At 52.6% G+C, this 25,981-nt stretch overlaps 1 protein-coding gene across 2 annotated transcripts in view; it reads right to left on the reverse strand.

Annotated features, from left to right (window-relative positions):
- Positions 1-25,981, reverse strand: part of GLT1D1 (glycosyltransferase 1 domain containing 1) — a 113,329-nt gene that overhangs the window by 66,237 nt on the left and 21,111 nt on the right. Inside the window, exons 4-6 of one of the 2 annotated variants that reach the window (XM_047827361.1) lie at positions 25,644-25,897; positions 25,027-25,220; positions 2,557-2,705 (exon numbers count right to left, since the gene is read on the reverse strand). In XM_047827361.1, the coding sequence (XP_047683317.1) occupies positions 2,557-2,705; positions 25,027-25,058 (181 nt within the window). In that variant the 5' untranslated portion in view covers positions 25,059-25,220; positions 25,644-25,897. Of the gene's footprint in view, positions 1-2,556; positions 2,706-15,540; positions 15,683-25,026; positions 25,221-25,643; positions 25,898-25,981 lie in introns of those variants that run through there. The other variant, XM_047827360.1, reaches the window with a different exon arrangement.

A 25,981-nucleotide genomic window follows, 5' to 3' on the forward strand; every position in this document is an offset into this window, starting at 1 on the left:
AAAAGCAAGATGCTCAGTATTTGTAGCACGCTCCCATTCATGCTTTTGTGGAGGAGATCATACAAATATGGGCACGGGCTTACGTGGCAGCCAGCCTCCAAGACAGCCTGGCGGTCACGCTCGGCGGGGCCCCTGCCCACCTTGAAGACCCGTGTAGCCAGCAGAGGCTATAGACCTCACACCATATGGCTTCGAAGACTGGCTCATAACAGAGAAACCAGCTTTCCCATGTGCCCTCTCTTGGAGAAGCTGACCGTCTTGAGGACACCCCAGAAACCTCGGCAGAGGCCCGCGTGGCGAGGGACTGAGGGCTCTTGTCAACAGCCGTGCGACGGTGCCACCTTGCAAATGAAATGGCTCACGCGGGACTGGTCAGGCCTCCAGATGACGCGGCCCCGGCCTTGGCATGTGGTAAGGAGTCTCGACTGCAGCCTTGCCAGAGCCCCTGAGACAGAATCCCCCGACGCAGCTGATTCTGGATTCCAGACCCACAGAAGCGATTCCGATAATACGTGTATCGCTGCATGCTGCTCACCTTTGGGGGTAGTTTGTTAGGTACTAACAGAGAACTGGTACAGGACTTCTAACACAGTTCCCGGAAAGCACACAAGAAAATGATAAGTAGTTGCCTCGGGGGATAAGAAATTCGACAGGTGGAATAAGAATTGGGAGAAAGGTTTGCTTTTTGTGCTGTATCATTCCGTGACGTTCGCACTACACCGAAGGGAGGTTTTAACACGTGCATGTAGCAGCTTCAATTTTATAGAGTATACTGGGTTTTTTTTTTAAATGTTTATTTATTTATTATGAGAGAGAGAGAGAGAGAGAGAGAGGGAGGGAGAGAATCCCAAGCAGGCTCTGCACCATCAGGGCAGAGCCCGACGGGGGGCCCGATCTTGCGAACCGTGAGATCAGGACCTGAGCCGAAATCAAGAGTTGGACACTTAACTGAGCCACCAGGAGCCCCTACAAAGAGTACATGGTAGAATGCGCCCAGGTAGGACATGAGCATCCAGACAGGACCCAGCTCCCTGCGGTGGGCACGGGAGGCAGGGGGGGAGAGCCCGAGAACAGGAAGTGACTTTGGACGCTGTGTTCAGAAGCAGGTCGTCACCGTTGGCCATGACACTTCCGAAACTCTCAGAAGCTTGGCGCGTTTTTCCGACTAAAGCTGCACTCCCGTGGATAATTGGGGCCCTCAAGTGACACACAAGCTCCCGAAATGTGTCACCGGTGCCATGTCAGTTAATTCACGTTTGGAAAAAGGCATGCGTTGTGTGGCTACGACGAAATGATCTGTTCTGCCTTCACTTGGCGGTCTCTGTGCTCTCGCTGACGTCAAGCTGGCCTCGTGAGTGTTAACAAGAAATATCCCAAACTGTAGCTACACCCAAAAGAGGGACTGTGTGCACGTGCTTTCAATGACCCCGGGAAGCAGCGTCTGAAGGTCCCGCGTGGAATGATCTCAGAGAGGGTACTGTTGTTCACCTTCACTATTTACCAATTAAGAGCTCGTACTCTGTGAAGCTACACTAAATACTATGCGGCTTTGGGCCAAGGAGAGAGAAATACATCATTTCTGTGCAGCGGTGAAGGTTTGTGCCCTGTCGGTGCCCGGACAGCTGGTAAGCTTTATTTCTGGGTATGTCTGTGAGGGAGTTTCTGGGTGGGATCAATCAGCATTCCAGTCTGATGCAAGCAGGTCCTACCCAATCTGCCGGAAGCCCAGATAGAACAAGAAGGAGGAGGAAGAGCAAATTCACTCTCTCTGTTGAGCTGAGACGGCCCTCTTCCTTCCCCTGTGCCCGGACATCCCAGTGCCTGGTTCTAGGGCTTTCAGGCTCAACCAGCCACTTACGCCAGCCGCCCCTCCGATTCTCAGACCTCCAGACTCAGACTGAAATGCAGTACTGGCTGTTCTGGTGTTTCCAGCCTGCCGACGGCAGACCATGAGACCTCGGGGCCTCCGCACTCACACAAGCCACTCGCCATGATAAATCTCGTCTTAAATGTGTCTCTCCACGTCCCCTGGGTCTTGTCTCTCTGGAGAGCCCTGCCTAACGCACCCGTAGAAAAGACAGCCCCAAAGCTTTGTTCGCTGCCCACTGGACATGAATAGCAAACTAATTCTGATGTTCTGCGTTACATCACCTATTTAACACCCAGTTCCTCGAATGGAATGGTATTTAAGTGGGCTTTAGGAGCTTAGTGTTGGATGCAGTTTTTCATGTGTGCCCATTCTGTGTTTGCAAAAGACGCGTATGTTTAACTTCTGAAAGTTATACTTTGAGTTACAAGATGTACATCGAAGGCGTTGAGGATAGTAGCTGTCAGTACAGCAGAAGACCTTCAACACCCATCGGTCCCCAACTGGCACGGTTATGTCATTTTAGAAGCTTACTCACAAAGAAGGCCAGAGCAGAAAGACGATTGTGTCCCTCCCAGTTTTGAACCGGATAAACAGGATAAGCCGTTTCAGCTGTTTAGTCTGGGGTTGTGCGTGCGTCTGGTTCTCATGGCTTTTGGTGTGTCAACTTTGACGAGAAAGACAGTTACCTTGCAGAAGTCTGCCTCCTCTGTACAGATGAAGGGCCAGTGCTGCCTCCAGGCTCTCGGCCTCGATGAGCTTGGCGATTTCGGACGAGCTTTCCAAGTCGGAGGCATCTTTCAGAATACACACGTGGCCTGCAGCCTCCAGGTGGTCCCTTTATCGACAAATACAAACAGAGGGAGAAAAAAAAAAGGAGGTAAAAGATAAATATACCCCAGGCGGCCGCTACGACTGAGATCTTGACTCCAAAGGTTATTTAAGTCAAAAAGTTAAGAAAACGTATTTTCTGAATTGTCCTGTAAGGGGCAATCCTCCCAAAATACAGGACAAGGCTCATAGCCACTGACGACAACCATTCACCCACCAGGGTCCGGTCCCTGGGACTGTGGTCAGGACCAAGGCCAGCGGATTGAAGGGCTAATTCAGGAAGTCTCCGCAGCCCTGAGACAAAAGACGCGCATTTTTCAGTGGCATTTGCTGTGCCAGAAAGCTCTGTGTTTTATGTCCTTGATTCCACTTTTTTCTCCTGTCCCTTAATTATGGATGATACCCAAAGTCAGCTTTTAGGCATCTAAAATTCAGCTATTTTTTTAAAGTTTCTTTATTTATTTATTTTGAGACAGAGAGAGAGAGAGAGAGAGAGAGAGAGAGAGAGAGCGCGCACAAGCAGGAGGTGGGCAGAGAGAGAGAGAGAGAGAGAGAGACAATCCCAAGCAGGCTCTGCACTGCCAGCACAGAGTCTGACGTGAGGCTCAGACTCATGAACCGTGAGATCATGACCTGAGCCAAACCAAGAGTCAGCTGCCCAACTGACTGAACCACCCAGGAGCCCCTAAAATTCAGTTCTTTTTTTTTTTTAAAAATTTTTTTTTTCAACGTTTTATTTATTTTTGGGACAGAGAGAGACAGAGCATGAACGGGGGAGGGGCAGAGAGAGAGGGAGACACAGAATCGGAAACAGGCTCCAGGCTCCGAGCCATCCGCCCAGAGCCCGACGCGGGGCTCGAACTCACGCGAGATCACGCGAGATCGTGACCTGGCTGAAGTCGGACGCTTAACCGACTGCGCCACCCAGGCGCCCCAAAATTCAGTTCTTAACAGAGACTTCAAAAGACATTTCATGGCCTTTCCATTCTACCTCAAAAATATCTTTCACACGTGTCTTTCTTCTCATCCTAGTTCAGTTCCTTGTAACATAAATCTAGAATATAAATCTGATTTTAAAAAAACTTTCTGAACGGCAACAGCATGAGCAAAATCAAAAGACAAACAGAAAACTGGAAAAAAACCCTACTTATAACACTTATAAAAGGAAAGAAGCGAATCTGCTTCATAAATAAAGAGCTCTCATAGATCAATAAGAAGAAAAAAAACAGGTAACAACTCGATACCAAAATAGGCATGGACCTAAATCGCAGGGCATAGAAACAGAAATTCAACTGGGGTTCTTAGATACAGGAAATGGTGGCCAACTTTAGTCGTCTTTTTAACAAAGAATATCTGTAAAGATCAAAAGTCTGCCTAAGGCTTTGTGAAATAAACACTCCTCTGAGCAGGTGAACTGGTACAGCCTCTTTGGTGGGCAACGAAGCAACAGCTAGCACATTTAAAATGCACACACTCGGTGACCCAACACCTCCACTTCCAGGAATTAATTCCAAAAACACACTTGGATGTGGGTGCAAACACACGCATCCATGAAGAGGCTCCTCGGCTGTGTTTCACCTACCGAAAAGCCTGGAAGTGACCTCAGTGTGCGGCAGAGGGGACCGGTTACATGATGGCACGCACAAGACAAGCTCTCCTGCCATTAAAGCTCCCCTGCCCTCGTGCAGTAGACCTCTGCAAAGCACAGTGGAACCCTTGAGCAACATGGGACTTTGGGGTGTCACTCCCACTCCACACAGTTGAAAATCCATGTATAACGTTGACTCCTCCAAAACTTCCCTGACAGCCTGTTGCTTGCTGGAAGTCTTACTAGCAACACACACACACATGTCGATTAACCCAGAACTTGTATGTTACGTGTAGGATATACCGTATTCTTACAATAAACTAGGGAAAAGAAGATGTTATTCAGAAAATCATAAAGAAGAGGAAATACAGTTACAGTCCTGTACTGTATTTGGGGAAAAAAAAAAAAACCCAACTCTGGATGTAAGTGGACCGGTGCAGTGCAAACCCCATGTTGTTCCAGAGTCAGCTCTACTTTGGAATCAACTGCCCGGATACATGGGATACGGGATCCGTGGTTAATGAAAAGAGCCGGAGGAAGAATACTTTGTATATATGTAGTGTGTGTGCCCAGAATATCTGTAGGGTGAGTGACAAATCGGGAGGATTGTGTCTCCAGAGGAGACACTGGATACTTTTACCACGGGTAGATACTATGTTTTACCATTGTTGCAGGCACGTGTGCATGAGTGCTTAGAATGAACCGACCCAGGTCTCTCTTGACTGAAACCCTCAAAGGGCTCAGGGTCACCAGCTCAGCTGTGAGAAGGGGGCCCGCATCTGTCTCGCCACCTGAATGAAATAACGGCTGAATGGGTCTCCGGGATGAAGTCCAAATGCCTTGGCCTAGCACACAGCGCCCTCAACAGCCTGTATGCCCTGCCAGTGCATGCCAGCCACACCCCCACCCCCCTACCCCCCCCCCCCCGCCCCCCGAGCTCCAGACCTGCCTTCCACCTGCAGGGCACCCGACGCAGCATGCATTCTACGTCCCCATGGCCACGACAGGCCATTTCCTGATGCCAGCTCTTCTCAGTGACATCCGACAGCCCCTGACCGCATTACACATCTGTCTCTCCATCACGCTGAGCCTCTCTCTCTCTTTCTCTCTCTCTCTCATGATCCTTCTGAGCCGCAGATAAGGGAGTCACGTTGCACGTCAGCTTTGATTACAAAGCCAGCCCGTAGGTGACGATCAAACACACTTAAAATTACACTCGAGCATCTTAAATCATCCAGAAGTCACTGTAGTACAAAGTTCAAGTCCAACAAAGCCTTTTTTCTGTTTGTTTTTACTGCAACAATAAAATGGCTTGTTATTTCTTCAGCTAAACACCGGATGAATTAATTGGCTTGCGTTTAGGAGCAATAGTGTAAGGAAAAGAACAAGGAAAAGAATAAAAGAACGAGGGAAGTAGAATCTTCAAGCAAAGTGGTCATCAAATGGCCAAGCTGTTTGCAATGTGGGAGCCACATGCAAACTAAGGAATTCTGCACAAACAGCAGGTTCATGCTTCTTGCTCCCGCCCACTCTGGGAATGATCATGGCTCTCCCCGTGTTCTCTTCTTGTGCTGTGATTAAATGCACAATGTTGCAGCTGTCACTGAGCAAATAAAGACAAACTGAGATCCTGACATGTAAGTTTGCTTAAGCTGTTGACCGTGCAACGCGAGTACCTCGATCTTACCGTTTCCGCCCTTAACGCTGATCAGTCATCGTCAGCCAGTAGCACCGCCCCTCCTCCCCTCGCCCCACCTCCACTCCTCTGGCAGAGCTGAGGGCCACCTGCGAGCAGAATCAGCTCACCTCAGCCTAAAAATGGGTACTACACAAAAATAAGAATGCAGTGTGCTTCTGAGCATGGGCGAATAACTGTCGTTCCATTTCCTTAAAGCTCTAAGAAAGAAGACACCAAAAACAAATGTGTTGATGAGTGGATGGGGCGCCTGGGTGGCGCCGTCAGTTAAGTGTCCGACTTCAGCTCAGGTCACGATCTCGCGGTCCGTGAGTTCGAGCCCCGCGTCGGGCTCTGGGCTGATGGCTCGGAGCCTGGAGCCTGTTTCCGATTCTGTGTCTCCCTCTCTCTCTGCCCCTCCCCCGTTCATGCTCTGTCTCTCTCTGTCCCCAAAATAAATAAACGTTGAAAAAATTTAAAAAAAAAACAAATGTGTTGATGAGTGGAAAAGAAATAGTTTGAATTCCACTTGGAGGATCCATTGCTGAGCCATTTCTGGCTTATGTGGAATTGATAGGATAGGACATATGGAATGGAGGTGGTTAGGTACAGATAATGGGTTGTTCTTGATCTATTAAACATATTTTTAAATGGCATTTTAACGCCAACTTCACAATCTTATAAATATTCCTACGTATATATATAATCTCCCTAATTCTCTATGCCTGAGAGTTTGCCCTTGTTTCTGGTTGGCTTTTGATGTCTTTAAATTGCTCTGTCCCGATTCCTTCTGTGAGTGATCATTTGGTTCAACTAAACTTGAACCTGAACTCGACTGAAGGCTTTTTGGAGAGAGAAAGCATCGCCAACAAATTAAGAGGTTTTAAGCATTTACTCGGCAGTTCTAGGAAGAGACGGAACTATGCACACACACCTGACTCCAGATTCGATGGGATCCTACCTGCTTCGACCTGCCTGAAAGCCATCCTCTTTAACTCAGTGGGTAGAGAAGCGTGATCATTTGTGTGTTGAACTTATGCAAATAAGGAGTGGGGGCACCTGGCCAGGCCCAGTGCTCCTCACAGGACACAGCACCACCTGGCCGGGCGGCCGCCTCAGTGGCAGCTCGGGGAGACACGGGGATGCGCTGTTTCTTGCGGGGGAAAGTCGGCTGGCTTGGGGCAGAACGGTGCTCTCTGCACAGCATTTCAAGAATTTGTGATGTGTCAAAGACATCGTGCTGGTCTTGGGATGAGGGCGCTCGTGGAGATGTGCGAAGGCCTTGCACGAGGGCTCAGGCCCTAGTCTTGGATGGCAAACCAGAGGAGACATTGCCCCAGGGAAACTTCGGTGGATTGCGTGAGCTGATAATACATTTGCAGGACAGGGTATTACTTGGAACAATATGCTGTCGGTGTGTTTTGTAAGCTGTAGAGTTATCTCCTTTTTGACTGGGATTCTAGTTGGAATCTGGTAGTCAAGAGGTTACTGTTGTGGAGCCAGTCGTTTTTGAAAGGGTGCAAAGTCCCATGAGAAAACAGGCAAAATGACCAGGTCAGGAAGGGCCTGCTGAGATTGGACTCGTGAGGTAAGTAAGTAAGTAAATAAATAAATGGGGTGGAAAACCACGAGATGTGATGAGCTAGCCTGAACAGAGATGTGCTAAGTGCCTGAATGGAGATATGCTAAGTGTCTGAATAGAGATGTGCTAAGTGTCCGAACAGAGATGTGCTAAGTGCCTCAATAGAGATATGCTAAGTGCTTGAATAGAGATGTGCTAAGTGTCTGAACAGAGATGTGCTAAGTGCCTGAATGGAGATATGCTAAGTGCCTGAACAGAGATGTGCTAAGTGCCCAAACAGATGCACTAAGTGCCTGAATAGGGATGATGAGGGAGCCTAAGGCAAGTTGAGGGCCAAGCAGGAGCTAACAACACCTTCCCCTCCCCCGCACCCCCCCTCCCCACCCACACAAGTGGGATGTGTGTGACATTCCTCAGGCACTGCTGGCTGCCCAAGAACACAGGAAAGGACAGAAAACAAATGGTTAAACTGACAGAGATCACAGGACCAGAGTCTCCATCAGTTTACAAATATCTTAGTAAATTACAAGAAAAGGGCAATCTTATCAATAGCCTCACGTCTGGGAACTCCCTACTGTCTTCAGGCTAATGCTTTGCTAGAGGGAAAACAGCCTTAGCTTGACCACAGCCAGGCCTCCAGTGATCTGTGGGTCTTCAGCAGATGGAAATCCCTTTAAGAAACTTCCTCTTGACTTCACCTCCCCCCCACTCCACAGTATATAAACTGTCACACTTACAAAGGCAGCTCTTTCTGCCCACGGGACCTGTCCCTGAGCTTTAATAAAATCATATTTTTGCACCAAGATGTCAAGAGTTCCTTCTTGGCCTTTGGCTCTGAACCACCCCCCCCCCCCAAAGGCTCCAAAACCCCATCAGAGATGTGTTAAGTGCCCGAATAGACATGCGCTAAATGCCCAAAGTGACGTGCTAAGTGCCTGAAGAGGTGTGTTAAGCACCTGAATAGAGATGAGCTAAGTGTAAAATACGTACACAGCTCATTAAAAATTTCTGGAGTGATGAAATGTTGACATGATCTTTTCACATGCTGAGTTCAAAGGAATACATTACAATTAATTTTATGCATTTCTTTTCGCTTTGTTTAATGTGGCCACTGGAACATGTAAAATGGCGCACTCATTCGCAGGGTTTCAGGGACCAGGGAGGCAGGTGTCCCAGTACTGCCCAATTTACCAGGAGAAAAAAGGTGTTTCAGTATCTGTGGAAAACTTTCTGATTTTGTATTTTTTTAGAGAGAAAGAGAGACAGAGTGTGGGCAGGGGAGGGGCAGAGGGAGAGAGGGAGACACAGCATCCCAAGCAGGCTCCAGGCTCCGAGCTGTCAGCACGGAGCCCGACGCGGGGCTCGAACTCACGAACCGCGAGATCATGACCTGAGCGGAAGTTGGCTGCTTAACTGACTGGGCCACCCAGGTGCCCCCGAATTTTCTGATTTTTAATGTTCCCAGAGGTATTTCTTGCTCCTCCAATGTGTTCAAAAGTTCCTGGGGGTCTGCTTTCCACTTTCCTTGATAAAAATCAGTGAAGCTTTCACACCCATACTGGTGGCCTCCACAGCAGAGGCATCCCATGTTCCCCCTCGTACAACCCCGAATGTCCCTGTCACCCACCTGAGTAGGGGGCACCCCACCCCAGGCCCAGGCGTGTTCTTGCTGGCTTGTGCCCATCGGAACATCCAGCTGCCCAAGCCCCCGCCCTGGACATGTAGCCCTGGGACCTGGGGGGGGACTTGTGGAGACTCAGACTCTCCTTCTTGCTGGGCTGGAAGTGGAGGGACCAGCAAGGAAAATCCAGCAGGAATGGGAAGTGGACCAAGGCAAGAGTGGACTCCTGTCCTTACTGTCCGAGCTGCAAAACCCAGCCTGAAGCCTGCCCCACCTCCAGACCCTTGACAGGATGAGCCGCTCAGTCCCCGGCCTTGTCCAGGCAGTTTGAGCTGGCTTTCAGTTACTTAAAGCTGGAAATCTCTGATGCCGCTACGGACAAGGAGCATAGAGCCTTTACCGTTCACGTTCACCTGCTTGCCACATCAAGCCCTGTGTGAAGCCATCCAGTCTCCGACCACAATCTTATCTTTCCCCCAGGCTCCTCAATAGCGAAAACCACAAAGACCTCTGACCTCACAGCCCCTCACCTCCAAGCCGCCCCGCCTCCCACTCCCGGCAAAGATTCCTTTTCCCATCATTTCAGTGATTTTCTTGTCAATACCTTGGCCTCTCCTCTCCCCTGGCCTTTTGTACCACACTCGGTGTATCCCGAAAGGCTCCAGCCACCCGCTTAGGCTTGGCCAGGGCTGCAGGGTGAGATGGGGTGGGAGGGCCGTGGCCCCGGGCGCCAGCTCCCAGCCCCCTTGCTCTTCATTGCAGGGACCCTTCGCAGCGCAGGGCACAGCTCCCCGCCATCCTCACTGGAGCGTGCCTCTCCCTTGGCTCCCCTGCGCTTTCCGCCCCGGAAGCCAGGGCCGCCTGGGTCCCAGCCTGGGTGTCTGCCTCTCGCGGCCTGGCTGGGACGTGTGTGTCCTGCCCTGGGCCAGGGGTGTTTCTGTGGTCTCGCAGCCCCTGGCGGGACGGCACACAGGATGTGCTCGCAGTGTGTACCCCCCGCAGTGCCTGGCCCCACTCTGCCATACACACAAGTCCACGGAACCAGCCCTGTCCTCTCCCAGCCCTTCCCATCGCTCTCAGACCCCTGCTCTCCCTCGTCCCCTCCCCCCCCCCCAACCCCGGTGGCCTCCGCAGCGGCCTGTGGTCCTGTGAGCACTCCGTTCTCACTTTTCCTTCCTCCCAAACGCTGGGCGGCCACCGTGGAACCCAGGACTACCACAGCGGGGAGGAGTCCGGATTGGGTCCACGCCACCCTGGGGACACTCCCTTCCTGCCAGCGCATCTCCATACAGGCTTCTGTTTGCCTCTGTTATCTACAGCGGTGCCCAGTCTTGCACACCCTGTTCGGGAAGGAGAAAGAGGAGAAGCCAGCGACAGCCTCCGTGCAAAGTCCAGCGCCCCGTGGGCGACACTCGAGCTCATTGGGACGCCGGCACGATCGTCCGTGGGTGTCGCTGAGCCTCAGAACGCCCTTCTCGGGCTGGAACAGCCTCAGCCTTGCCCTTCCCTGTGCCCTTGGGAGCCCTGCAGTCAAAGCTCCAGGCACGGCCCCCAGTGCCCCGACAAGAGCTTGGTTCACAGCGGGGGTCAGAAGTCCTTTCCTGGAAATGACCGGAGGGTACACACCTTGGGGCTTGTGGGCAGCTGGTCGCGGTCCAGCTGCTCGGACAGCCACCGCCGTTGGCAAGCAGCGGCCAGCACCACCCCTGGGAGCTGCCACGTCCTCCAGATTGTACTCATAGGACAGGCCCTGCCTTGCTTGGCCCTCGGCCATAACTTTGTCCGGCCTTGATCGAGAAGACTATTTCAAGGGTTCTGAGGACCAGCCTCCCACTTTTGAGACTATGGATCCCCCATGATTTCACGAAAACAACTGTGTGAAAAAAAAAAAAAAAAAATATATATATATATACACACATATATATCTTACATCCATTACTCACGCAATTTATTTCTCCACCACCAGTGAAATGAACTTTGTTCCCTAGGTTTCCGACCCTGTTTTTAACTTACCAGAGCACTCCTAATTGTGACCTTTTTTGTTAAGGGCTAATCTGAACCCATCCGCCTGATTTAGAGGCTTGTCAAGATTGTTGTCAGGTTCTTCTGGGAAACGTTTACAGCTTCAGGGGATTAGAGGTGGGTGGGGAAACCACAGGTCCCCTCTGCCCACCGCTCGGACAGCCAGACCAGCCAACCTTGCGGCTGAATCTGTGCCACAGTGGGGCCAGGGGCTGACTCCCTGACTACGTGTTCACACAGGGGCCCCCAGAACCCCTCCAGTAAGCCACAGACCCTCGACACTGGTAATTATTTCTGAGATGCTTTACGCTAATGAACAAATCTAACATTTGCAGTGCTTAGGAAACAACTCCAGATTAGGGTATTTAAAATGCTAATTAATAGCCGGCCCCGGAGTTAGAACACAGAATGAACTGGGGCGCCTCGGTGGCTGTGCTGGGCATCTGACTCTTGTTTTCAGCTCAGTTCATGATCCCAGCATCGTGGGATCGAGCCCCAATGGGCTCCACACTGAGCGTGAAGCCTGCTTGAGACTCTCTCTCTCTCTCTCTCTCTCTCTCTCTCTCTCTCTCTCCCGCCCCCCTCTTTCCCACTTGTTCTGTCTCTAAAGATAAATGAAATTTTTTGGGGTGCCTGGGTGGCTCAGTCGGTGAAGCATCTGACTTCGGCTCAGGTCACGATCTCACGGTCCGTGGGTTCGAGCCCCGCATCAGGCTCTGTGCTGACAGCACGGAGCCTGGAGCCTGCTTCGGGTTCTGTGTCTCCCTCTCTCTCTCTGCCCCTCCCCTGCTCGTGCTCTCTCAATAAATAAATAAATGTTAAAAATTTTTTTCTTTAAAGAACACAAGGTGAGCTCACATGCACAGCACACGGGGGGGTACCTGAAGGGCCACACAGACAGTAAGAGTGTCCCTGTCTAGTGACTGATCCCCAGACAAACTATTCCCCCCAAACAGCGTCTTCCAAGCTTGCACCTTCGAAAACTCTTCATCTGTCGGGACCCCATAAAATGGAGACCTCCTGTTGGCCTGGCCCACGTCCCAAACCTGAACCTCAGTAGCCAGGAAATGCATCACTTTCGAGGAGACCTAGCACACACCAGTCGGGCCCCTCTGACAGTGTTCAGCTGGCTCACGGGACCCAGGAGCCCTGACCTCCCAGCCGGCCAGGCCTGTCTCCGCCGTGCGGTTCTAAGGCTCCACAAAACCCGCTCTTGTCCATGATCCCTCGGGAAGTTCTCCCCTGCTTGTGAGACGGGGCGGCCCTGCTCCGTGCCTCGTTTTCCCCCGGATAAAGGGCACCAGACCTCTCACTCGATTATTCTAGCTTTGTCGTCGACACGCTCCACATTCCACAGCCAAGCCCTGTTTATTTTACTCCTGAAATGTGGCAAACCCACACTTAACCTCCTCTGCCCATCCTCATCCCCCCTCCAGAAGGCAGTCCGAAGGACCTTCTACAGCACGGAAGTCAGACAGCTTTTGGTGGCCTAATTCTGTTGGTGGCCCAAAACCGTAGGGCCGGTGTGACGGGGCCCCGCCTACCTCTCCAGCCTTATCCGCCCACCTCAGCCAGAGTGGGTTTTCTCTCAGCACTACTGACATTTGGGGCCGGATCATTCTCCACTGTGGGGACCACCCCGGGCATCGTAGGCTGTTCAGCAGCACCCTGGCCTCTACCCACTGGATGCCAGGGGTCTCTCACACCCAGTGTAACAACCAAAAAGGTCTCCAGACAATGCCCAATGCCCCCCGGGGGACAAAACTGCTCCTTCCTCCTCTGCACATCCTTCTGGCCCCTGATCCCACTAAGAATCACTCATCTAGCATATCGGGCATTGCTAAGGCCGCACAACTCGGATCTGAAGGGGATGCGCTCTCCCCCATGGTCCTGCCCGCTGCCCCTTTGCCTAGGACACCGTCCTCCCTGTACGTCCAGCCTTCCCCCCCTGGCCAGTTAGGGCCCATGGTATCATGAATCGCTCACATTTATGAAATGCGTACTGAGCACCAGGCCCTGTTGTAAATGCTGAAAATGTACGAACTCGCATTTAAACCTCCTAAGGAACCTATAAGGCAGGTCCTATCAGTAGCCCCTCTTTGTGGATAAGAACTCTGAGCAGCAAAGCTCAGGTGACCAGACCTACGTTGCACGTGCAAGTGAAGGCAGGAACCCCTCCCCAGAGTTTGTGTTTTCCACCGGTCTGTGTGTTTCCCCTAGCCTGGGATGGATCGCCCACCTCCCTGCTCTCGGGACACCTCACCTCTACCTGCCTATGGATGTACTCATGACAATTCAGCGTCCCTACTTACGGACAGGGGGTTAACTTACAACTACAAACGGATGCACCAGAAGGGGCCCCGTTTTTCTCTGTAAAGCTCCAATCTTATCTAACTCAGACCCCTCCTCTGCTAGACTGAAGGGAACCCCAATCTTACGCATTTGGGGGTCTCCCTCCCCCACTGTCCAGGGTCACTTGAGGGTCAGAGGGGTCTTTGGCTCTGGCTCCACAAGAACCTCTGTCATCATAGGGACCTCCGTCCCCTCCCCTTCCAGGACACCTGGCATTCTCCTCAAGGAACCTCCGTTTTTACACGACACAAGACGCCTTTGGCAACCTCTGATTTTTCTTTTTCTGCAATCCCTCCAGGGCGAAGGGCAGACAAAGCTGGCCCTGAACAGACCAAAGCACAAAGAACAATTGTTGTCATGCTTCATGAAGCACAGCTGGGAAGAGAGCAGAGTCACTCAGGGGCCCCGCGCCCCAGCTAAAGGCCAGCGGGCTCACTGGACATGCCTGCCTCCTTCTGCTAACGGCCCCCTGGCTGGGAGCGCCTGGGGGCCTTTGGAATCCTGAGGTTCACATGGACAGTTCACATCCAGAGCCAAACGGTAAAGAAAGACATGCTTTCTCTGGCTCCCTGTGGGACCTGGCCTCTCTCGCTGACACCCTTTCCCGGCACTCGCCCCCTGACTCGTGTCTTCCAGAGAGCCTGGCCTTCTTTCTGTCTCTCAGGCATGTCAAGCTGGCCTCGGGACCCGTGCTAGTGCTATTACCCGCCTCCCCAGCTGTCCTCCCAGATCTCAGGGACTGCCTCGCTCGGTCACAGAGGTCTCCGCTTAAATGTCACCATCTCAGAGAGCCTCCCCTAAGCCCACGGCACTAATCACCATCTGGAGCTGCCTCCTTTACTTCTCTTCACTCCCCTAGAGTCTCTCCCCTGCTGGCACGTGCTCCACGAGAGCAGAGGCCACCCTGCCCTCCTCACTGTGGGTGCCCATGAGTGAAGCAGGGTCACTGCCATCCGACGGCAGATAAACCCGAATGATGCCCATCCTCACCGCGAAATCCTAATCGCCAAGCTCAGAAAACTGATGTACCCTCTACCCCTCATGAGAGAGAGTCCTGCTGCTCTCCATCTTTAGAAGACCTGTACCATGTTTCAGTGGAAAGGGACGTTAAAGGGCGGGCTTTGCCCCGATGGCTCATTTTAATGATGGGGAAGCTGACCCGCAGAGGGGAAGTAAATTAAGAAATTTCATGAAGCAAGCCGGTTCAAAAAAAGAAGAAGTTTCCATTCAGCCCAGGCAGCAATCTGCGCCCGCCCCCCCCCCCCCCCGGGGAGGCTCACAGGCCAGTGAGGAGGAGAGAACAAGTCCCCAGGGAAACAAAGGACAAGATAATTGCAGAAGTGAGTGTGGAGCAGGTAAGCACCCTGGAAGAGGAAGATGCGCCCAGACAGCGCGGGGGTGGGGTGGGGGTGGGGCGCCGGGAGGCCCCCGCGGGCGGCAGGGCCCCGAGCAATGACGCCCCCGCTCCCCCCTCCCCCCCCCCCTCCCCCGGCGCCCACCCAACGAGGAGGGCAGGCCCGCACGTGTGCCGCGCCCTGGGCTGCAAACCCTCCCGAAGCCCGGGCTTCGGCGGACCCTCCTGCACCCAGGATTCCGCGCCAACGCCACTCCGGCCGCGAGGCCTCCCGGAGCATCCTGCCCAAAGGGCTCCCGTGCACAGAGCGGTCCCTGCCCCATCAGATAACGCTGCGCCTGTCACCGCGTGCGGCCCTGCGCTTCCTCGCTGCCTTCTGCCCACCGCAATGTAGGCGCCGCGCAGTCCCCAGACCTGGGCGCTCCGGGGACGCGGAAGCCAGGCACGCCGGGTCCCGCGTGGGGACCCCCCCACCCGGACCCCCCTCCCCCAGCGGCCCGTGGGGGCGGCGCGTGCCGCGGGCCCGGGAGCCGGGAGCCGCGGTCCAGGCCCCGCGCGCGCACAGGCCCCACGCGCGCCGAGCCCGTCCGTTTGCGCGCGCGGTCTGGGGGGGCCGGGGGCCCAGGATCGCCCCGCGCCGGCACCTACCGGACGCGCTCGGCCGTGACGGCGTTGCCCGTGTGCCGCCGCAACACGGCCAGGAACAGGAGCCGCATGCCGCCGCCGCCCGGCCATCGACCGCCCGCCGCCGCCGACCAGGCCCAGGGCGGGGGCGGGGCCGGGGACGCGGACCCGGACCCCGGGGGCGGGCGGTGGCGCTCGCTCGGTCGGTCCCGCCTGCCGCTCCCGAGGCCTCGCCCGCGCTCGCCGCCGGGCCGGTTCGGCGCTGGGGTCCCAGGCGCGCGCGGGGTGGGGGGGCGGGAGGGAGGGAGCGCGACACCGCTCCCGCGGGACCGGCACCCCGGGTTCCTCGGCCCCCCCCCCAGGGGAACCAGAAGAGACCACGGCTGGACTCTCAGGGGTTCAGGGGAAACCGTGGGTCCGCTCTTACAGGGACCAGGTGTGGCTGTAGGTCTGCTCCCTTGGGGACCAGCAGCAGAGCGGATCTGGGGTCCCCTCCCACAGGGACCAGGGTTGGTCACGCCCCCCACCTCCAGCCCCCTGGGACCAGGGGTAGTTGCCGGTTGCTCCCATGGGATGTATGAGGCGCTGGGTCTCTTTCCACAGGGGCCAGCAGCAGGGGTGACTGTAGATTCCCTCCCTCAGGAGCCAGAGGCGGCCACGGAAGGACTGCCATCCGCACCCGGGTGGCCAGCGTCTGCCTGATGGGTATCAGCACCAGGGATCTATGATGATGCTTGAGAAACCAGATAGGAAGCCATCATTTCCACAACTGACCAGATCTAAGAGGCAACCGACCCCTTTAGATGTGTTAAAGATAAATTGGGCTATATTGAGCTTTTCTCAGTTCATTTGAGCACAAGTTGATTCCAGTGGAGAAGTACTAAACTGGAAGAGGTTGGGGCGGGACAGGAGCTCCGGGAGAGACCTGAACACAGAAAATGCTGACGCAAAGCCAGATGGTTAATTGGCTACAGCCTGAAGCCTAGTTGGCTGTCTCCGATTGGTTGTTCTTACATTTCGATTCGGTAACCTTAACCTTGAGGCCTTTACAGGCTCCCTCCGGGCTTATTCACATCAGCACCAAGGCATCAGAGCCCTGTGGGTCTAGTGGCCTTTGTTTAATTTAACACACGGGGCTGGGGCTCTTCAGTTCACCATGGTGGCTGATGACTCACTTCAATTCCTTCATGATCTCCATTTCAATTCCTGTTTTAAGAAGAATCTGAAGCTTATTTCTTGGCTCCACAGTCACTAGGGACTCAGGTTTCTTTCTAACTCCAGCATCCCAGTGTTTGGCCTCTGTTCCCAGCAGGGCCACAAGGTGAAGCTTGAGTGCTGAAGCCCCACCCATCACATTCACATTCCAGGCAGCAGGGAGCAGGGGCAAAAGGGCACAGCAAAATGACACTTTTACTTTTAAGAGCTCCTCCTGGAGTGTCACCCAGCCCTGAGGCCTTTATCTTACTGTGTACCTGGCCACATCTTCTATCCAGGGCAGCTGGGAAACGTAGCGTGACTGCTGGGCACATCATCACCCTGAATCAAATGGCAGTCACTTAGCAATAACAGGTTCCAGGGGCTTGTATGTGGACAGATCTTTTCCAGGGCAAGGCACTCCACCCACTAACAGGCCCATATCAAAGATGATGGCTTGTGTGAACACCCTGACCGCCGTGCTGGGACCCTTCCCAATCCTCCTACCCCTGAGTCTGAGCTTAGTCACGGCTCCAACCTCCCCCTTGCTTGGGAAGGGGTAGGGTAGGCACCGAGTAGATGTTTGTTGAATTAAGTGAAATGATTGAATTTGCACTGCTGTGAAATTTTGTTCCCACGATGATGCATTCCTGATTTAAAAAAATTTTTTTTTAATGTTTATTTTTGAGACAGAGAGAGACAGAGCATGAGCAGGGAAGGGGCAGAGAGAGAGGGAGACACAGAATCGGAGGCAGGCTCCAGGCTCCGAGCTGTCAGCACAGAGCCCGATGCGGGCCTCGAAGTCACGGACCGCGAGATCGTGATCCGAGCCGAAGTCGGACGCTCAACCGACCGAGCCACCCAGGTGCCTCTCCTGATTTTCTAGTGGAAGTCAGTGCTGCTATAGGATTTGCTGGGATGAAATTCACCGTCGTTGGATTTTTCTGGCATACACCTGTTCTGTAGGGCAGGAGAGTCTGACAGATCTTTGGGGGCCCATTTCTTTGTTCGTTCATTGCTTCCGTGTGCCCATTTAGGAGACAAAGGAAGGACCGTAAACAGTATCATAGCTAATTAGTTCATTTTGGTGAAGTCTTTTGTGATTCTCCCAAGAAGGCAGTGAAAAGGGGTCAAAGGCAGAAGTGACATCACGGGATGACACAGAAATAATTAGTGGGGGGGGGGCACGACTAGAACAGAAAAGGTCGTAAGCATCTCTTATGCTTCTCCAGATGCTTCTAACACAAGGGTCTTAAAATATATGTAAAGCAAAATCTATTTTTTCTTTCATCATGGTGTTTGCTTAGACTATTTCTCCAGTTCACGGCACCAGGAAAAACGAAACTATGTTATTTGCCCCGTGTAAAAGTGATCGCATTTTCAGGGCGAGATACTGACTTTAGAAATGGCTCATGATAAAAATCAACCCTTGACATCTCTCTCTCTCTCTTTGCTTCATGACATTAACAAACGAGGTACGCTCCTTCTCTGTTTCTATCAGGTTCCAGTCTCTGCACCGTCTTTGTCCCCCCACCACAGTAGCGAGAACTCCAAATGTGGCGTGCGGGGTGGGGGGCGGGGATCTTCCTAAAAACAGAAGACACATGTACAACTGTGGTTTAAGTGCCCTGGTTAGGTTTCCTTTTTCTGGCTTTCCGGACAGCACTTGACATGATCAAATGCAAAAGAAAGCCGCAGGTCTAAAGTAACTGCTTTCTTCTAGTGTTGCTTGGCGAACTGGGGGGGGGGGGGGGGGGGGAATGGGGAGTCAACCAGAACCAGACGATCTTCCCTTCGAGCCTTCAGCAAAAAGCAAGCAGCCCTTTCTTCCCACTGCTGTTCTGAAGGTGGGGCGTGGTGGGTTCTTAACTCTGCAGCACAAGGAAGCTCATCCCCAAGATTCTCATCGTTGCCACGCGAGATGGTCCGCGTGAACGCACCGTTGCTGCTCTATGGCCCCATGGGTCTCGTAACACAAGAGACAAAGGTCCAATTCTGTGCACGTCAGAGGCTGATGAAAGGGAAGATATTTCACCTGCTGCTAGTAACAACCTGTTGTATGCTGAGAGCCGTATTTATTCTTTAAATTTTTTCATGTATTTGTATTAAACGCCCACATATGTTTAGCACATACAGATACACAAAACAGAACTTAAAAATCACACCGAATCCCACCGCCCTGAGGTAACCACTATGAGCACTTGGGTCTCAGGTTTCTCCAGAGTCTGTGAATCTAATCACGAAAACAGTCGCACCCCCCACCCCCCTGCGGCCGCCAGGGTCGCAGGCACTGGGCAGTTTACTCCCCCACCAGGCCTCCCCCCACCCTGAACGGTAGGCACTACTGTTCTCAGCCCTTTACAGATGAAGGAACGGAGACTCGAGAAGGTAGGATGTCTCCCAGAGTAGCAGACAGAACGGATGCCGCGGTCCCTTTGACTCGCTATACGGACACGGTATTTTGTTGACTTTCATCGCTTTGGTTTGTGCTTGTCATTGCGTTACAAAAAGTAAAAATGCTTTACACGGGTTGGGTTTTTGTTGTTGTTTTGTTGTTATTTGCTCTTTTTTACTTTTACTTCATAATCGCGGTAGGCACAGTGCTAACATGGCCCCAAGATTTCCAGCCTCCTGATGCGTGTCACCTTCCAGTTATTCAATCAAACGCCCAACCAGGTGGTGGGGTGAGGAGAATTTGTAGGTTAAGTTCCCAATCAGTCGCCCTTAAAATGGGGAGATTATGCGGGGCGAGTCTCATCCAGTAACTGTCCCTTTAAAGGTGCTGGGCATTTCCTGACGTCAACAAGGCTCTGGTGTGAGAGGGACGCGAGGTCGGGGAGATTCTCTGCTGCTGCCCTTGGGGCCCACGGCGGCCACGAGCACGGAGCAGAGGCAGGCCCTTGGGGCGGAGGCCACCCCCACGCCCCCACCTGACAGCTGGCAGGAAACTGGCACCTTTACCGCCCGCCTCAACGCACTAGATCCTGCCACGGCCACAGGAACCAGAAAGAGCTCCAGATGAGACCTCACTTCTGCTGTGCGAGACCCTGAGCTGAGAACCAGTCAGCCACGCCCAGGCTCCTGACTTGCACAAGCGTGGGCTGGTGGTGCTGACGTCGCTACGGTTGTGGTGATTTGTTTAGTAACAAGAGAAAACAAATACAGTGTGTCCTAAATGGTTTCCACCTCAGAACCCTGTATCCTTTGAGGAAGGACAGCATCCCAGGGTCCCCATGCGCTACAATCAATGCCTTCCTCCTGTACATCTTTGCTGCTCCCAATCCTGCTAATCTAGGCAACATTGCGACAAACGTTTTATAGCTAAGTCTCTGTGCATTCTAAATTCCTGGAAATGGCACTACGCACAGAGTGTCGGCGAATGTGGTTTTGAAATGAACACCCACTGCCCTCTAGAAACATTGCGCCAAATGTATCTCCCCATTGGCCATTTATGGGCACACACACTTCACTTCCCCCAAACTGCCTTTCAGTTCAAGTGACATGTCCCGTCTTTCTGCGTTTTTAAATTATTAGTGTTAACTTTTTTTCCCCTTTGAAGGGCATTTAAAAAAAAATGTGTGTGCATGTGTGTAATGTGTATGCGTGTGTAATGTGTGCGTGTGCAATGCTTGTGTAAGCCTGTGTAATGCATATGTGCATGTGTAAGGTGCATGCATGTGTGCCTATTGCTTGTATTATTAGCTGGAACTTTTCCATTGCAAGGGACAAAAGTCACACTTGCTTAATCAGAAAGAGAAATTATGGGGTCACAATTGCATGTCCAGGAAAAAACCTACTTTAAGCGATGGGCAGAACCTAGTCCCAGAAATGTCTTTCACGGCTTAGCCCGGATTAGACCAACTTGGGTCACTATCCCATCTTTGAGCCAATCACGTAGCTCAACAGAGTGGACAGGCTTAGGTCACATGACCGCACCCCGCCCAGGGGAGGCCAGTCCTGCCTGCACCACAGGGGGCACAGGTTAACCCAAGAAAGAAGGTGCTGTCCTCAGAATAGATGCTAAGCAGGGCCACGGGGCAGCCCGTCCTCCAGAACGCCCGGACACTCACTTTGCGCGTTTTATTTACTGGATGTTTACCCAATACATCCCATAAGACTCCCAAGAACTGGTAAAATGAAGACACTAAGTTTGTCATACGTATTTCAAGTACTTTTTAAGTTTGTTTGCTGTCAACAGCAATTACCCTCTTTTACGCAAGGAAGTTTTAAGTCTTTATGTAGTCAGATACTTAACAGTCTTCTGTTATGGCCTGTGGCTTTACTGTTAGGCTTAGGAAAACATTCTCTGCCCTAAGAGTTTCCGTTTGCCAACATTTTTAATTAATGCTTTTTCTTTTATTTCTCCATGACAATATTTTAACCATCTGGAATTGATGCTGGTTCGGAGTGTGAAAACTGTTTTTCCCACATGTAATAGTTGCTTATTCCGACAGAATTCATTGAACACTCCGTGCTTTTCTCCATGGGTTGGAAATGCCTTTATTACCATTTGCTGAATTATTTTATGCGTGTGTTTTGATGGTCTTTCCCGCGTGTTCCTCTGCACTGACCTTTTCTGCGATCCCTAATCTAAAAACCAAATAAATACACTTGGAGGTACCGATTACCTATTTTATGACTGCAATAGGGATTAAGACACTCGTGAGGAGTTCTAGAGTGGTGGTTACGACAGGGTGGTTAGGTGTGGTCCCACACCTGGCACGTCTTCAAAAGGGAGGAAGGGGAAGTTCCTGGTCTTTCACTTTCCCCCTCTCCTACCTTCCCTCTCTGCCGGTGAATGCCTGGCTGTTGCAGATGGCCCGGGGTTTTTTAAAGCACATGAGAACATAACCCCAAGAAGCAGAGGTCGTTACGCACAAGGGTCAGGCAAAACGAGTGCTTAAAAAAAGGCAAAGCCAACAAACCCGACTTCCTGGCCACGCCCTCTCCCCTCCCCGGTAGAAAGAAAACACGAGTCATTCCGAGGGCTGAATTACTTCACGCAGCGCAGGCAGGTGAGTTTGGCTTTGTTGTGGGCCAAAGAATGGAAGGCCTGACTCCACCCCGGGGGTTGACTGTGCCTCTACTGCTTATCTTTTCTGCTTCTGCCTAGATTCTCTGCAGCCAGACCGAACTGTTACAACAGGGACTCCCTGAAATAAACAGAACTTACGACAAGTCTGTCCCGGAGGAGAGTCCAAAGATTGACAGGATGGCCTGACTGTAACGTTGCGAACGCCTCCCACCACGGTCTGGTGCACAGAGACCAGCAGGGCCTGTCGTGGTCCCCAGGATGGAACCGGGGAGCAGAAAAGCAGAAGCATGGGCCGCAAGCGCTGACACTGAGCCGTCGCACCTTGCGGACTACGGTTGACTGGTGACGATGGACGGCACAGAACATCCGTGACGGCTGGCTGTGAACCGGCGTTTTGAGGAAGCCGAAACTGTGAGTAAACAGGTACGACTGTCTGGAAGCAAGGGGTGAGCCACGCAGAGATGAAATGAGCCGCAGAGATATGACGAAAAGGTCAGAGAGGTTCGACCGCCCCTGAAATGTGCTCAGTCTCTGATGGCTTCTGAATTCACTCCATCAGATCGCACCTCCTCCCAGGGGACAGGGCAGTGCTGGAGCAGGGAAGGGTCCCGTGTCTGACAGCCAGTGGTGCACCCCAGTCCACGCCCCCAGCGCCCTGGCAGTTAAGGCTCGCTTTCCCACAGGGCCCTTGAGGCGAAGAGGCTGTGACAAAGCTGTACTCTGTAAAATGACAGACGCCATACTTATCCCCCAGGCGCCAGCTGTGCGACTCAGGTCATTTACTCATTTATTTTCGGTTCAAAGGAGAGACTCACAGTCACTTCCAGGAACAGGCACGTATTACGAGTCTACTCCACACAGTGGTGAGCCGTCAACTTGTATCAATTATTTAGTGTTACAATCACTGGGGCTTAGCACAGGGGCTCAGAACGCATAGGCTGCAGGGGCCAGGCAGGAGCTCGAAGCACAAACTGGCCCAATGTGAGACGACAATCAGGTTGCCCTCTCCTTTTATGTTTTTTTTTTTTTTAATTTTTTTTTTTTTAACGTTTATTTATTTTTGAGAGAGAGAGAGACAGAGCATGAACGGGGGAGGGTCAGAGAGAGAGGAAGACACAGAATCTGAAACAGGCTCCAGGCTCTGAGCTGTCAGCACAGAGCCGGACGCGGGGCTCGAACCCACAGACTGTGAGATCATGACCTGAGCCGAAGTCGGACGCTCAACCGACTGAGCCACCCAGGCGCCCCCTCTCCTTTTATGTTCTTACTTTTTAACAGAATCATGACGGATGGGCCTTGGCTACAAGTAACAGAACACCCAGCACGTGGCCTAAACAGTGTACGATTTGTGATCTTTCACTACCTAACTTCTCCCTGATTCTCTACCGTGCTGTCCACATCCCCAGCTGGTTCGTCTCGGGAGTGTGAGACAGCTGCCAGCAGCAACGAGGGCCTCAGGCTTCCTAATCCATATCCCCCTTGGAAGAGCGTCTCTCTTGCAGGCCTGGTACAAGAGTCCTTTCTTTCAGCCTGACCGGGCCAATTTACGACATTTGTCCTCTGCTGGGCCCTGGGGGAACGTCGCGTCTCGACGGGGTAGAGTCTGGGTTTCAGAAGAGGCATGACAGACTAGCATTGGTTTTGACTAGTCGGATCCAGAAACAAAGATGAAGTTAGCTTCTCCTGAGCGACACGGTTAGCTGGTGGGGAGCGGGCTGGGGGAGGACAAATGGAGAACAGACAGCCAAGCGGAACCAGGATTCTGTTTGCAGGACAGGCGGGTGGGCGTGTTGGACAGGCAGTAACCGGTCGTGCCCGCTGCACATCCGTATGGGGCGGCACTGACTGACAGAACTTTCTGCAGTGGTGGGGTAATCCACACCATTCTGCTCACCACGGAAGCATCAAACACACGAGGCCGTTGGGTGCTTGAAGTGTGGCGGCTGTGATCGGAGAAGCTGCCAGAACTTCCTAAGGTTTAGGCCCAGACCCGGCCCAGGGACGCTCCGCCGTTCTCTCCACCGAAGCAAATCACGGGGCCGGGGCTGCGCGTGAAAAATCACTGCAAACAAACCGGAACGCTTCTTCCAGTTGGACTGTTTTGCAACCTCAAGATGTCAGAGACTGCAGTGCAGACCAGACCTCCCCAGGACCAGGAAGTGCCACACTTCCTCAGTGTGCATCCTGAACTCCAGCTCCTGCCCCCACTTTGTTCACTTAGCTTTACACTTCTCAGTGGAGACCATCCATTTGGGTTAGTCTGCTGTCATCCAAAATGGCACATCTGTATCGGGCGGAGTTTCACGAGAACTCATCTCGTGAACCGCGTCGAATGGCTTAATTTTTATCCCATGTTTACCCTGCACTTTGCCCGAGAGTGGCGATTGTATCAGTCTCTTGAACAAATACTTGAAGGTTCTGTCTCACGTACCAGCCAGAGGACGGAAGAAACACTGCACTGTACTAGGAATTAGGTAAAAGCCTCGTATGTAAGACTGAGCTCCACCGGGGCGTCTGGAGGGCTCAGCTGGTTGGGCGCCCGACTCTTGATTTCAGCTCAGGTCATGATCTCATGGTTTGTGGGCTCAAGCCCTGTGTCTGGCTCCACACTCTCAGTGCTTGGGATTCTCTCCCTCTCTCTCTCTTGCCCCTCCCGTGCTCTCTCTCTCAAAACAAATGAATAAACTTAAAAAAAAAAAATAAATAAGACTGAGCGCTACTGCCTACTACGTGTGTGATCCTGGAGAGGAATCTTAAGTGGTTTGCCTTTTAGTTAAATTTGGATACTAACATGCTGTAGAAATCACAGGGGTCTCAAAAAAGCAAACAAAAAACACCAGGAAAACAATGAATATAAAATATTATTTGGGCACCATTGAAACTTCAAACATGCATTCAATCATCCAATTCCATACATAGTTATCGTGGTGGGGGTTGTGGTAGATTCTAGAAATACAGTAACGGACAAACAAAATCACAGCCCTCCCTGGTTTGAAGACTGACATTAAATCGTTTTGCGAAATATGTAATCGTAAATTAAAAGAGTATTGTGAAAACAACACGCAGCGAGTACTCTAAAGACGTATGCAAAGGGATGCGACCTATTCTGGGAGGACCAGGAATGTGACAATGATTGAGAACAGTTAGCATTAATGGATTGGATGGGAAGGTCCTATACTGTCTTTCAATGATTCTCTCTTTAAAGGGTAGTAAGTATTTATCTCCTGCCTGCTGTGCCAGCACCAGCACTGTGGGAGGCATTTCTCAGCCAGATGACCTACCGGAAAGCCCACTCCCCAGGTAACGGTTCCATCCTTCTCTTGGCTGGCCTCAAAGAGGGAGGAAGGAAGAGGCAATGGTCTCACACGAACGGCCATCATCCAGCTGTGGGTCCCAATATCTCAAGCCATGCCGGGGCAGTTTCTGGAGGACGCTCTTCCCCTCCACCATATGCCAGTGGTCACTATTGCAGGTGCTGTGGGCGTGGTGAAGAATAAGACACATGAGATCCCTGCCACCATGGAACTTATACTTGTGGGGACCAGTACAAGCCAGGGAGGACAAAGAAATACAGGAGAAAAAACATGACAGGTGCTATGCAGAAACTAAAACAAGGCAATGGGATGGGGTGGGATGCACTTCAGATGGGATGGTGAAGAAATGCTTGCAAGGATGGACGCTTGAGCTGAGTGTTGAGGGAAAACGGGATGCCAGCCAACAGACAAGGAAGCAAACTCGGCGCCTGACTTGTGCTGGGGTAGCGCCTCTTCATGGGGAGATGTTTCCTGGGGGCCATCTGGGGACCGTCTGCACACAGGGTGCTTGCCACTCTGGGGGACGGGGGTGGAACCGGCCCCCGAAGGACAGCAGAGGCTAGGGGTGCCGCTCACCGACCTACCGTGCAGAGGCGGCCCCAATCGTCAGCGCTGCACCTGCACGGGAAGCCCGTGCCGGGGCAGGAAAGAGCCCGCAGGCAGGCGCCAGCTTTGCAAATCAGCCTGGAAGACCGGCAGAACCCGGAGCCGCCATATGGGGGTGTGTCTACGCTTTCTTAGGCGGAGGTCGGAGACCTCGGAGTGACAGGAACAATTCCGCTTTTAAAACCCCGTAGATGGCAACGCCCTGGGCCCGGGGCGCCACTCCCGGCAGAAGCTGATCCACTGCCCGGCCGGGCTTCCGGGCGGAACCGGAAGTCGCCAGCGGCGGCCAATGGGGGCGCCGAGGGGCGGGTCTCGC

This window comes from Prionailurus viverrinus, chromosome D3, assembly GCF_022837055.1.
Source record: "Prionailurus viverrinus isolate Anna chromosome D3, UM_Priviv_1.0, whole genome shotgun sequence".
NCBI classification, from domain to species: domain Eukaryota; kingdom Metazoa; phylum Chordata; class Mammalia; order Carnivora; family Felidae; genus Prionailurus; species Prionailurus viverrinus.